Here is a 13379-nt window from a genome sequence, read left to right as displayed (position 1 = left end):
CCCATTGTGAAATCTGTGTGGCGAATTCTTTTGTCCTCACATGAAATTCCTGAATGAAATGCACTCGATATCCAAATTGCCTCAATTATTTTTCATTTACTCCTTCAAGTGAAATATATTAGTGGACTTACACTGTGAATATTAAATGGGAGTGATTTTGGATACAGCCCTAACTGCGGAATAAATGTTTTACTTAATCAAATGAGCAGACAGATAAAGCATTGCAAAACCACAGTTGTAATAGAGAATGATAAAAACAAATGACATAAAGTATCAAATCATGGCCCACGCTTTAAGAACAAGCAGATAATAATGGGTAAAGGAGTTGTGTTCTACATTACGTTAGGGGTTAACTGTGTTGCTTGGGTTAATGTAATTACATTGATTTGAAGGGACTACAATTGCAACACAGCATTCTGCGTTAACCACTGTGCAATTATTTAAGCAGTGCAGACTTAATTATCTCTGCTTGCACCAGAGTCTCCTCCTAATTACTAACAATTTCCACCTTACTGTATGTAGTAATTATTTACCCCAGAAACATCTCTCTCTAATTATAATTAAGGATGAGTAGTATATATTTATTGTCTTCTTAGCCTAATTTATGTAGTGGTATCTTAATGAGCAGATGAAAAGTTTTTCTCTCTCTTGCTCTTTATTTTCGAATCGGAGTAATGTACCTTAGATTCACATACCTCTGCTTGGCAACCAGGTAGGACTGTGTGTAAACTGACAGAAAGACAGAAAAGGCGAGCAGGTTTTTAAATGGTATTTAAATGGTGTTTATCTAGTGTATGAGCAAGACTGAATATGAGGTTTTGCAATGGAGAAATCTGTCACTGTAGCAAATGCACCATGGTACTGATGCCTTTTTAATGGATTTGTTTCTTGCATGAAATGCAACTTTTTACTTCACTTCACATCACAATGTTAATTTAATGGACTGGATTCGAGTGGATTATTTTAATGTTTTTATCAGCTGTTTGGATTCTTATTCTGACAGCACCCGTTCACTGCAGAGGATCCATTGGTAAGCATTGGTAAGTGATATAATGCAAAATTTCTCCAAATCTGTTCCCATGAAGAAACAAATTCAGTTACATCTTGAATGGCCTGAGGGTGAATGAATTTTCAGCAAATTTTCATTTTTAGGTGAACTATTCTTTTTAAAGTGCTATCTTAAAGGGTTAGTTCACCCGAGAATGAAAATTCGTCCATCTTCTACTCACCCTCGAAGCATCCTAGGTGTGTGTGGCTTTCCTTTTTCAGAATAATCCAATCAAAGTTATATTAAAAATTGTACTTGCTCTTCCAATCCTTTAAATGGGGGTAAGCGGGTGTTTGTTGTCAACAGACGTGAAATAAAGTGCGCGCATCTGTTATAAAACGTCCCTCACACGGCTCCGGGGGGTGAATAAAGACCCCCTGTAGCGAATCCATCTTCGTTTTGTAGGATAATTATCCCGATTTCAAACTGATAAACACTTTTTTCTCACTTCTGCTAACTGTTGGGAACCGGAAGATGAGTGCAGATTGCAGATGTGTATGTCCTGTTACAGATGTGTCCTGAAGAGGGCATTGCAGCAGTGTCACAAGCTCAAAAGCACAGCCTGCCTTGGTCCTGCATGAGGAGTTATCAAACCCAGCTGCAGCTGCTGCGTCCAGATACACAGGACGTGCAAACCCACTTCAGTTAAGAGAAGTTTTGTACACCTTTATTATATTTCCCTATAGAATTTCTTTATTGCAAAAAACGACACCACTTCTAGTGAAAGTCACCTTATCTGTGCTAAAGGTTAATCATCAAATTGGAAGGTGAATGAAACTAAAGAAATAGAGTGGAACAGTGAAAGAGAGAAAGATTAGCTTTCTGTATCGTTTCTTATTTATGTTGAAATTAATATTATATACTGGACGTAAAGAAATGCAGAACTAATTTATCATTAATGGCCCTTGCTTGGTAGCCAAAATCTGCTTCCGAGGGAATATATTTAGATGCGACATTAGCCAATATATCAACAATTAATAGAAGAACATTAGCCTAATATTCTTCCCAACATCCCTCTCATTTGAGTGAATGAGTGAGTGAATATGAAATGCAGAAGTCAGTAATTTCATACAAGAAGCGAGACATTCACAAATAGTCTTGAGTCTTGTTTAATGCAATTATTTATCTGGGACTCTCACAACAGTTTACAGCATATGATGATGTCAATAGCCATTAGATTTGACAAAATAGATAAGTTAGTAAAGGTATGATGACTTTTAATCACATCATGTTTCATAATAATTAAAAAATTATAAGTCTAAGTCAAAGTCTTTTTAAGTTCTACTGGAAAAAAAGTGCCAAACTAATCAAACTTCATGCAGGTACTCATTATTCAAAGAGATGGAGCTTTAGTGTACACATCTCTTCCAGTCCTTTAATGTATTTGATTTTCTTTGAGCACTGAGCGTGTCCAGCCTTCATTTCAGACTGAGTGAAGAGAATTACCCACCCTGCCATTTCTATTTCCCCCTTTAAAACAAACTTAAACTTCAGAATATTTTCAATGGATGGAACGGATAATTACCTGATTCCACAGGAGTGGGGTAGTTTATGTAATGCTTAACCCTGAACAGATTTCCTATTGTGTGAGCAATTGCTAAATGACAAAAGAAAATGTTGATTGATTAAGCTGTCTGTTCATGGCTTTACCAGCTTAGACAGTAGCCTAAATGAAACAGGGGTAGGGGATGCAATTAATTAACAGAAATTTGTGATTGTAAAACCTCCAGCCCTAGTCTGCCTGTATAGACCAAGTGTCTTTCTGTGTGCGAGAGAGATATTTAAAGGTCAGCCTCATCTGCCTTTTCACTACATCTCCAGCATCTGTGAAAAAATAAAAGCAGATGGTCACAACCACATTTGACCTCTGATTTAATCACATCAGAGGGTTCTCTTAGAGTGCAGGGGTTTACTGCTGTAATAACCACTAAAACAATCGTACAAGTCACATGATGTTTTGGGTTACCTAGAAAAATGAACTCAGTTCTGCATAGCTCTTATCTGTTCATATAGAGAGACAGATGCAGTTTACAAGTCGCACTCTCAACAAGATAGTTAAAAGGGAAAGTATGGAGAAAGGGAGGGTGAGAGCATGAGATGATTAGATACAGCCTGGCCAGGTGTTCTGAGTGACTTCAAAGTCTTGAAGAAGCTCTGAAGTAAGTTACCTGGGAATATATTGAAACAAGGCCAAAATCTCAGTGGCACCTGATTCTCAAAGAGTAGCTAGGAGTCACTTGACTAGGTCAAAGCAAAAATGTGTTTTTGTGTGTTTTTTTTTTTTTTTTTTTTTAAATCCATGTGATTGGAAAAGCATGACAAAATGGCAATTTACAGATAATGTTAGAACCCAAATCATTACTTTTCTTTTCTTTTGACCAAATATTTGAAGTAGCCTACCTGCTTGTAAAAAGTGTATATATTTAAAAATATGTGTTAAGTGTTAAAAATATGTGTTAAGTGTTAAAAATATGTGTTAAGTGTTAAAAAAAGAAGACTATAAAAATGTAATGAATTAAAACACATTGTGAGTGAAACAAACTGCTTACACTTCAAAATGTATGACTGTCGGGTGAAACTATTTTGATATGAACTGTTTTTCATTAATTTTCTATAAAGTCTGAGAGCCCTTTTACTAAATTTTGGGAAATAAATATCTTAAAATCTTGTTTATGTGATTTAGCAATTTTTTTGCAGTAAACATAAAATCAATAAAACTGAATGAATGGCTGACACAGTCAACTCAATTTGTGTAAACATTGAGAAAATGTAATGAGGTTAAGGCCTACATTCCCAATGCTGTAGAAAGGGTCCAAATCATTTATTTATTTATTTATTAGTTATGTGTAATATCGAACTGATCAACAGAGTTGCATGCAAAATATGATTAATGTTATGAAAAATGAGACAGGCTATGTATTTTTATTTTGTTTATGCTGATTCAAAAGGTTATGTCACAATTATTGATGGTCGTATTATTTAAATTGATAAATGCAGAAGCTCAAGACATTTGCGCTTTGACATCTGAACCTTAGTGGGAGGGAACATTTACCCGACACGTGACGTGTTTAAAACTAAGATAGCCCTAATTTATATGCCAGGTTAATTTCATGGCAGCTAATAGTTTATCAAACACATCTAATATGTCTCACAAACTTCAAGGTTTATAATGTCTCGTATGATGCAGTATTACGACGCTAATTATTATTATTATTATTAATAAACTCTTGAGTGTCTATTATATGAGAAACGTGTGTTAAGCGCGCACACACGCAGGCGCAGGCTGAGCATCACACGCGCGCGCGCACACACACACTGACTGCTGTGAGATTATCAGAGCGCTCGGCAGCAGAAAGAGAGAGAGAGAAAGAGGGAGACACGGAGGAGACTAGAGCAGCAGCCCCAGCGATTCTCAAGCGAAAAAGAGAGAGAGGGAGAGAGAGAGAGAGAGGCAGCGTCTGGAGCAAGAGCTGGGCGGGGAAATAACTGCGGTACTGAAGAAATACTTCATTGCCGAACTGCAGAAATTGGTCGGCATCGCAACTTCGTCCGTGTAAAGCAAAATGTCATCGTCGGGAAAAGACAACAGCTCCCAGCATGCGAATTACGTGGGACCGTATCGCCTGGAAAAGACGCTCGGCAAAGGACAGACAGGTTTGTCCTTTTGTGTGTTTGAGATCAGGGATGATGACACGCGCTGCTCACTAAATATGATGCGTGTCTGTGAGTGCTGACATGTCATTGTGTAGAGAGGTTTTCCGCAGATTGAGGACATTAATGCCTACTTTTCTGACCTTCCGGTGAGCTCTTGTCATTTGCAGAATGCTTTTTGGGTGGAACAAGTTGGCAAGCGTTTGTATTTTTTCATATAAAAGGAACTTGGACAGTTTGGCTTTGCGGCTCCGCTTTGCTTCTGGCTAATGCCGTTAATCCAGATTTGTCAGACAACGGGATGTGGTTGGTTGTACTTGTAGGTCTCACTGCTGAATCTATTTGTCTTGTGCAAGATCTAGAATTGAATGTTAGACATCAGGGTACCGGTGGCCCTCGGACAGTTTTGTTGCATCCGTCGTGCACCATGTGTTCAACCTGACTCTCTCTGCACTCCGGTGGTGCTGAAATACAGTGCTGAACTTTGAGGTAACCTATAAGGGAAAGCAGGCTTGCTTTAGTTCTGCTGAAGGCCACTGAAAAGCTGTTGGCTGATTTGTGCTGTTTTAAAAATCAATACCATAATCATCCAAGTTGATATGACCATATAATGCATGACAAAAAGGTTATTCTTATGTTCTTATAGCTGAGAATGGCTGTAAGACATGGGAGTGTGGAAGAGGTATTGATCTGGTGGCAGTTTTTTTCTACTCTGTGTTCTGTGGCCAGTGGCCTCTTCTGGTGTGGCTTGAATAGTTACTGAGTCGATATCCCTGGCCAGATGGATCCAAGTCAAGTGCCTGCAGCTGTTATTATGCAACACATGAACTGCAACTGTTAAGAGTATAGATTGACTGTTTTGAAGAACACTGAGGCCAGAGGTCTTGGTAGTCTGGTCTTCAAGTTCTCATGTTTCCTGTTAAACGTAACCAGCATTGGCTGAACTCTGTACAAGTCATAACTTTGGCATTCAGATGAGTTGTTGACAATTTATGATTGATTATTATAGTTAATGAAATTGTAATTTTAGTGTTATGGCCTATAGTTTGTCTGTTAGCTTTTAAAAGCCATTTATGTCGTCATTTCACGTCAAAATTAATTTTCTATGTTTAAAATGTGCATTTATGTGAACACTTAATGTGTCCAAATATACTAAAGCAAAGCAGTACATTGAATCTGTCGGAATACACATGTCTGTTAACGGTAGGAAAATAATTTGTGGATGGTGTACCGTGTCCACTGAGATTCTGAGGTCCGTTGTAGCTGAGGAGCTGTCAGATTTGAAAAATGCAGAAACGTGAGGCTGGTGGATCTTTTCTGGTGCTAGAGATACCAGGAACGTTGTACTTAACAATACTTGAGTAATGATTTCTGTGATTGCTGTTTGAATGTTGCAAGTCAAATAAAATACAGGTGATCGGAGAGAGCTAACATGGTGTGTGTTCGTATATCAAGGAATATATGCATTCTATAGACCTGCATACTTGAAGTACACAATTCATCAACGGTTGAGGACTACATTTAGTACATTAATTCAGTACTGTGACAGAGCTTCTTTTTTTTTCTTTTGTGAGAAAATGAGCCAAAATTATTGATTACTCACTTTGCACTCTTTATCCAATAAGATTCTCCCTGACCACCTGCTTCTGTCTAGCAACAGCTGTTAGAAGATCATGGGTCATAGCTGTGGTGGAAACTAAAAGGTTTTGGTTATACAACAATAGTCAGATAATCAACCCCTCAATATGTCTTACCCCAACTTCCAATTTAAATACAAAAATACGTTGTCACAGAAAAATATATTGCAATCATCAAGACATTTCATTGGGTCTTAAAGGGATGGTTCACCCAAAACTGATAATTCTGTCATTATTTACTCACTCTCATGTCATTAGAAAACTGTACAACTGACTGTAGTAAATTTTTTGAAACATGTCTCAGTGTTTTTTTTTGTGTGTGTGTATAAAATGGTTTGCTTACCACCATTCTTTATAATATCTTTTGTGTTCCTCAGAAGAAAAAATATTTTGGAATGACAAGAGAGTGAGTAAATGATCAAAGAATTTGAGTTTTCAGCTGAATTATCCATTTAAAAAAACAACAACACTCATTTCTCAGTTAACCATAATATGCAACCAGTGTTGGCAATGTGTTTATATGATGTGATGACTGTAAATGCATGCATCGCTTGTTGTTCAACAGAAGAGACGGCACACATTGTCTATTTGCGAATAGAGAACTCTGTCAGCAAATAAACTATTGGCTCCAACTCTTAAAATAAATCCTTGTGTAGCCTGTGGTTAGAAGAGCCGGGTGCTTCTGACTAGTTAGCGGAGGGTATTCCTGCTTGTTCTGCCGCCGTTGGCATGGCTGCTGAGAGAATGCTGCACAATAAACACCGCTTCCCAGTGCTGCCGCTGCAGAGGAGAGCCCATATGTCATGAGAGAGACTCACACTGAGAAAGAGGAGCTTGGGGGAGGGGAGGGATGGATGGGAAGGGGGGGTGGCTTATGGGATGAGGGAGAGAGAGAGAGAGAGAGAGAGTTCTCAGAGCTAAAGCGGGACCCCCATGGGAAACAGTAAAAAGGACGCTCTAGTTTAATTTACCCCCTCCCTAAACTCCCCAAATAAAAACGGATGTACGTGCCTGTATTTTTGCTTTCCCTGTTTTTTTGTGATGCTTTAGCCGTCTCACGTAGCATCCTCGCTGCTTGAGTCAGCTGAAAGTAAAAGCGAAGGAGGATTACAGGAGAAATCACAGGCTGAGACAGATTACTGCAAAACAATAATGTTGCAACAAAACCTGCTTTATGAGAGTCATTCAGTCGCTGTGTATTTCGTTCTGTTCACATCTGCACTACTCTGTTAGTACCCTCGTCTTCTCCTTCTCTCACCCCATCAGGGCGTCCCAAAGGAGGTCTGTTAATGAAGTGACGAAGTACCTGAATCACGGGCAGAAACGGAGCCCTCTTGCTGGGTCAGGGTTAGATGGATTGTATGGGCAGGCTCCATGCAGATTGGTGACAGAGCCCCAGGCCTCCACTGCACTTCCAACATGGACATGGAGATAATCAAGCTGCTGTATACATGTATATACACGCTCTCTCAGAGGCAGTGGGTGTCCGTTACTGCAGAGGTGCTGGTACAAGGCAGATATGAAGAGCCGCCGGCAGAACCACATAAAGTATGGTTATTTTGCTGCAGTGCACGTAGGGTTCATTTCAATCCAAGTTAATGCTTCCACATGTGGGACACCATTGCTCCTCTTTGCCAGTAGGGCTAGATAGAGACACCAAACAGAAGTGTGAAAATGATGTCTACAATTGCTGGAACAAAAAGATAGTGCTGCCCTAAACTCATGCTCTTGTTTAAGCCAATGTTGCTGTGCCAGAATTGGTTGAGACGCTCAAGCAGTGAAGTTTTCATATGTTTTTTGAAACAGCTCTATGAATAGCCTATGAATGTCTTACTTGGGATGGGGGATATTTAGCATAATTTTAAGCCAGCGTCATATACTATGGAATTTAGAATATGCAAATAATGCTTTTTTTGTTGTTGAAATATTTATATATTATATGCTTCTCCAATTTAAAGGCATAGTTCACCCACCAATATTTATTCTGACATCATTTGCTCACCCTGATGTTTTAGACCTGTATGACTGACTTTCTTTCTTATGCATGACATGAACATCAAGATATATTAAATAATGTTTAAACTGTTTTTGTCCATACAATAATAAACAGATGGGTGTATGGGCCAAAAAAAAAAAAAAAAAGCATTAAAACATTTTTCAAAATATCTTCTTTTCTGTTTCTTAGAAGAAAGTCATACATGTTTGGAATGATGCATTGGTGCGAAATCATTTCTGGGTGATCTGTCGCTTTAAACACAGTGGTCTGTAATATAAAAATGGACCTGTATTATCTAATTGGTTTCTTTGATTAATTGAGTGAAGTTAGTGTTTAATATAGTTAGGAGGGGAAAATTAAATTACGCTCTAAGAAACATCTTCATCACCACAAAGAATGTTTTGTGTTTTAGCCTGAAAAGCCTGTTTGAAATGTCAGCTCGTGAGAGTCTTGCTGGGCTGACTTTGTGGACAATTTGTCCGTGTGTTTTTGTCTGAGGGGGTTTCAGTCTCTCGCAGACATATTCCAGCCTTCAGTTGGCTCTCATTTAGTAAGTGGCGGATAGCAGTGGTTGGTTGTCATGGCTGCACCCCCTTCCCACAAGCCTTTTCTCACAATGGCCATGCTTTCCATCTTAGAGATCAGAGGCAGACAGCAACAGTCCATGTAGCCGCTCTTTCCCACCATTGATTTATCTAGATTACATTCATTCTCCGCTATTAACACTGAGAGACGTAAACAGGAATCTATAAAGGAATACGCAGTCTTTACGTCATACGCAAGAAACGATTCCTACAGTAAAATATGTGCTGGGATGATTGGTAGAGCAAAGCTGATTCCATCTGATGGCCTCTCATGTGGGATTAGATGTATTTCTCATTTAAGGCTGGAAAGAATTGCCAACATTTTGTTCCTTGTTGACTAGCAATTATATAAATATATTGTATATTTAGTGGTTTATTGCTCATTCTTGTCATTCTTCATTAATTTTATTTCTGCTGTGTCCTTCTTCTTGAGCCTGAGGAGCATTTTAGAGAGATTCCATGTTTTCCCTGCGAGAGTTTTGTGGCCAAACATTTTGATTTTGGTGTTGAGAATGTACTGTATATGGATACCAAAAAACAGCAAAAGAACACAGATGGGCTCATCGTTTGGCAGATGTAACACACTAATTAATAGTAACTTTGGTATGTCTTCACCCTTGTATTTTTGGGTATGATTATGAAAAAAAAAACAACTGTGAATATTGTAAACATAATGTAACAGTTTTTGTGTGGAATGTGGAAAAACAGATCGATTATGGTGATAGCAGCATTGCCAAGATCGTGGGTTTAATTCCCAGCAAACTGAACATGTATGGACTGAAAAAAATCTGCACATTCAGTTCAGTGTACGTTTATTTGATAAATAAATGACCCTAAATACAAAAGTCACAACATTTCAAGAAATACTTCATAGATAAACCACCAGTATTTCCATCAACTCCAAAACTTAAATGGGTCAAATTGAGCCGTAACATAATGAAATTGCACGACAAGTGTTATTTTCTTTCCTGTGCATTTCCTATTGAATTTGCTAGTTAGGGGAAGGGGCATTCATTTTCTAGAGAGTGTTTGATTGGACTAAAATCTGTATTAGTGAAGGACGACTAGTCAGTGTTTTCCAGAATAGAAAGACTAACCTTAAATGTGTAAGTTTGCCAAAAGTAAAAGTACACTAGCTTTTGACCTCAAAACACATTTATGCTGCTTACATAGTCTGTGGAAGGTGATGTACATAGTATTGCGTAGTTTTGGTGGTCCCCTCCCCTTTCCCCACTGCAGAAAATTGCACCCTAGTGCCTGAAGCAGCTGTGAAGCCTTTTATGTGAAGCCTGGTTTTGTCCCTTCCATGTTCCTCTCTCTATCTCCATCACACCATCCCTGTCAGCAGCCTCTTCTACCTTTACTGCCTTGCAGTGAATGCTGTGTCTGGTATCTCTCTTACTCTACTCTTTGGGCAGTTCTGATGTGACTTGACTTGCCTTGTAAAAAAGCATCTGATTAGAAATGGGACATCCAGGAGCAATAATTACCCAACTATCAATCTGACTGTGGATTGTTGTGTATATAAGTATCCTGAAATGCTACCAGTACATCTGAAGTGACACAGAAGTCCAAACAGTGGTGGGTAACGGCTCAACAGATGGACGAATTCTGCGTTTAATTAGGAGAGATGTTTAGCCTGTAGCCCATGTAAAGTGCTCTCATTCCTATGTGAAAGTTCAAGTCAAACCAGAGCCTGTGAACACAGATTAATGGGAATACTGATACTTCATGGACAGCGAGAGAGAGAGAGAAGGGGTGAAATAAGTGAAAGGTACAGAAATAGATGAGGTAAGACAGAGTAGTATGAAAGAGTTTGAGTGGAATAGATTGTAGAGAACTTGAAAAGGGAGGGGAGATAAACATACAGTGTACAAGAGGGAGAGAGAAATAGTTTAAAGGGATAGTTCACCCCAAGAAAAATCTTTTAGCATTTGCTCACACTCAGGGGCGCTGCACAAGATCCCGGGCCCTATGCATAGGCAGTCCTAATGGGCCCCCCTCCCCTTGAAAGTATATATTCCAGACTTTTCAAGGGCCCTCTCTTCCTTTGGGGCCCTGGTAATCAGTACTGGTTTTACCCCCAGTCCAGAGCCCCTGCTCACACTCATGTCCTATCAAACTCGTTGGATTTTCTGCCTTAAATAAAACAAACAAAGACAAAAGGAAATTTGAAGTAGTGTGATGGACCTGCTCACTCTTTGTTCATGAAGCTACAAGCTTAGGAGTAGATCAATCCTAGTCTTCTGAAAAGACATGATCACTTTATAGGCTGAACATATTAAATTCAGGCTTTTATTCAAATTAGGGCTGTCAAATGATTACAATTTTTAATCAAATTAATCAGAATTTTCAGTGGATTAATCATGATTTATCTGTATTTGCAATTACACCTCAATCCTAACCATTTTTTTTTCTGAAATGCATACCAAAAGATAAATAACAGGACACAGATACATAATTTTCATGTATTGATTCATCAATATGTGGTTCTTTTTTTCTGAATTTCAAAAGTTTAACATTTACTTAGATCAAATTTACCTGAGCACTATATCAAAAACCATGCCATTTAACTACAGATAGTGTAAGAGTTTTAGGTGAACCAGTGGTTAAATATAGTCTCATATCTATGAAATTATGCATAGAGAAACTCAAAAGAATGAACTCAGAAACACAAACATGCGCCACCATCACCTAAGCAGCACTCTGGGCACTCTTGTTTTTGGGAGGTGTTCATTTGCTCTGCTACAATACTTTAGGATCGATATTTTCACGTTCTGAAGGCTTCAAGTGCCAGTAAAACCAAGTAAAAATGCAAATGCTTTTCCAAACAGCTGTAATTTTCGCTGCATTGCATGTAGGCGTTCTGCGCATGCGCAGTGTGAAACACAGGACGCTATAACAGGAAGAAGCTCCAGTGTATCAACTACCAAAGTCGTCTCTGTTTATCGAGCTTGGCGCGGCGCTCGCCGCTGTTTTTTACTATCTTGAGAATTCAGAGATCGACGAGACTTTCCTGACCTGAATAATTTGTCACACTGCGCATGCGTGAAATTCGTTAAAATAATTAACGAACGTAATTAACAACAAACAACTAATTAACATCGTTAACGCACTATTTTTGACAGCCCTAATTCAAATAAAACACTGCTGGACGCTAATCAAATAAGTTAAGCTGAAGCTCAAAGTGCTTGTTGCGAATCAGGCATGTTAGAGCAGTGGTTCCCAAAGTAGGGGTCGCGACCCCGGCGCAAACTAAGATGGCGGCGCCCATCGCGCATACAGCTCAACTAACGCGATCGTTATAAAGGTGTTTAAACAACAAAACACTTCCACTTGCATATATTTGACAATCGGAATATCAGCTATTTCATGCCATATCTAACAAATTTGTTAATATTTTGAATAAAAAAGGAAAAATGACAAAAGCAGATCATTCATTCAGCTCTGTTGTTGCTGCGGTATGTCACGTGACAAGCAATGACGCGTCACCATGGAAAGCATAAAGTGACACATCTAGCGGATTAGCAGGAGTGTGTGTGCGTGTGTGTGCGCGCGCGCACGAGTGTGAGCACGCGTGTGAGCAGCTCAGACTTACTCGACTGGTTCCTGATGGCAGAATAATGAACGAGTTCAACCCAACATAGCTGCACAGTTACTTTCCGAGAGAGAACAGGTGGATATCGAGCAGCTCATACAGAATTGTAACACTGATTTTGCACGCAGAACAATAAAATATAACTTCGTGTGCTTTGAGACTGGGCATAAAATCGATTTGCTGTACTACATTTCACGCGACGAGAGGTGTTTTTTTTGGGGGTGGGGGGGGGGGGTCGCGGGGCAGCAGCGCATTTATCATGGGGTCGCGGGCTAAAAAGTTTGGGAACCCCTGTGTTAGAGCACATCATATCTGATGAATAGAAGCTCAACATATGTGCGTTGACCAGTGTTAATGACTGAATCACAACAGATCAAAATTTCATTCACTGATAATCTTCTGCTCTGCTGAGCTGTTAAAAGTTTTGTCTGGGTCATAGTCCAGAACTAGATCAGTCCAGTTTGTGAACATTTTGTGAACTGGTTCTCTGACTCATTACAAGGATCCAGCTCCCAAGAATGATTCATTCATTAAACAAAAATTGACACTTTCTCTTATGTTACTCTCATGTCATATACCTATTCTACAGAAAACTTGGAACAAAGTGCACAAGAAATATGAATCATCTTTATGGTCATTTTGAAGCCTGATAGTCCCAGCCCTCATTTACTAGATACATAATCATTTTGAATAGTGTTCAGTGCATACTTCAGAAATGTACCTGTTACATTCCACACAAGAAAGAAAGCGAAGCAAATTTTGAATGAAATAAGGGTGAGGAAGCAACAACAGAATTCATTTTTAGGTGAACAGTTTTTTTCAACAAACTGACTGTTTGCATTACTGCAAAAAGATGGCACATATT

The 13379-nt window shown here is 38.9% G+C and overlaps 1 protein-coding gene across 7 annotated transcripts in view; it reads left to right on the top strand.

Moving 5' to 3' along the window:
• Window positions 1–4378: 4378 nt before the first annotated feature.
• The window catches only part of LOC113051327 (serine/threonine-protein kinase BRSK2), a 152730-nt gene continuing 143729 nt past the window's right edge, over window positions 4379–13379 (top strand). For all 7 annotated transcript variants that reach the window (XM_026214965.1, XM_026214961.1, XM_026214960.1 and 4 more), the window contains exon 1: window positions 4379–4702. In XM_026214965.1, coding sequence (XP_026070750.1) covers window positions 4612–4702 — 91 coding nt within the window. In that variant the 5' untranslated portion in view covers window positions 4379–4611. The remainder of the gene's footprint in view (window positions 4703–13379) is intronic.

The sequence above is a fragment of the Carassius auratus genome, chromosome 32 (genome assembly GCF_003368295.1).
Source record: "Carassius auratus strain Wakin chromosome 32, ASM336829v1, whole genome shotgun sequence".
Classification (NCBI taxonomy): domain Eukaryota; kingdom Metazoa; phylum Chordata; class Actinopteri; order Cypriniformes; family Cyprinidae; genus Carassius; species Carassius auratus.
Note: the sequence above shows the minus strand (reverse complement) of the source record. Positions and strands in the feature narration are given on the sequence as shown.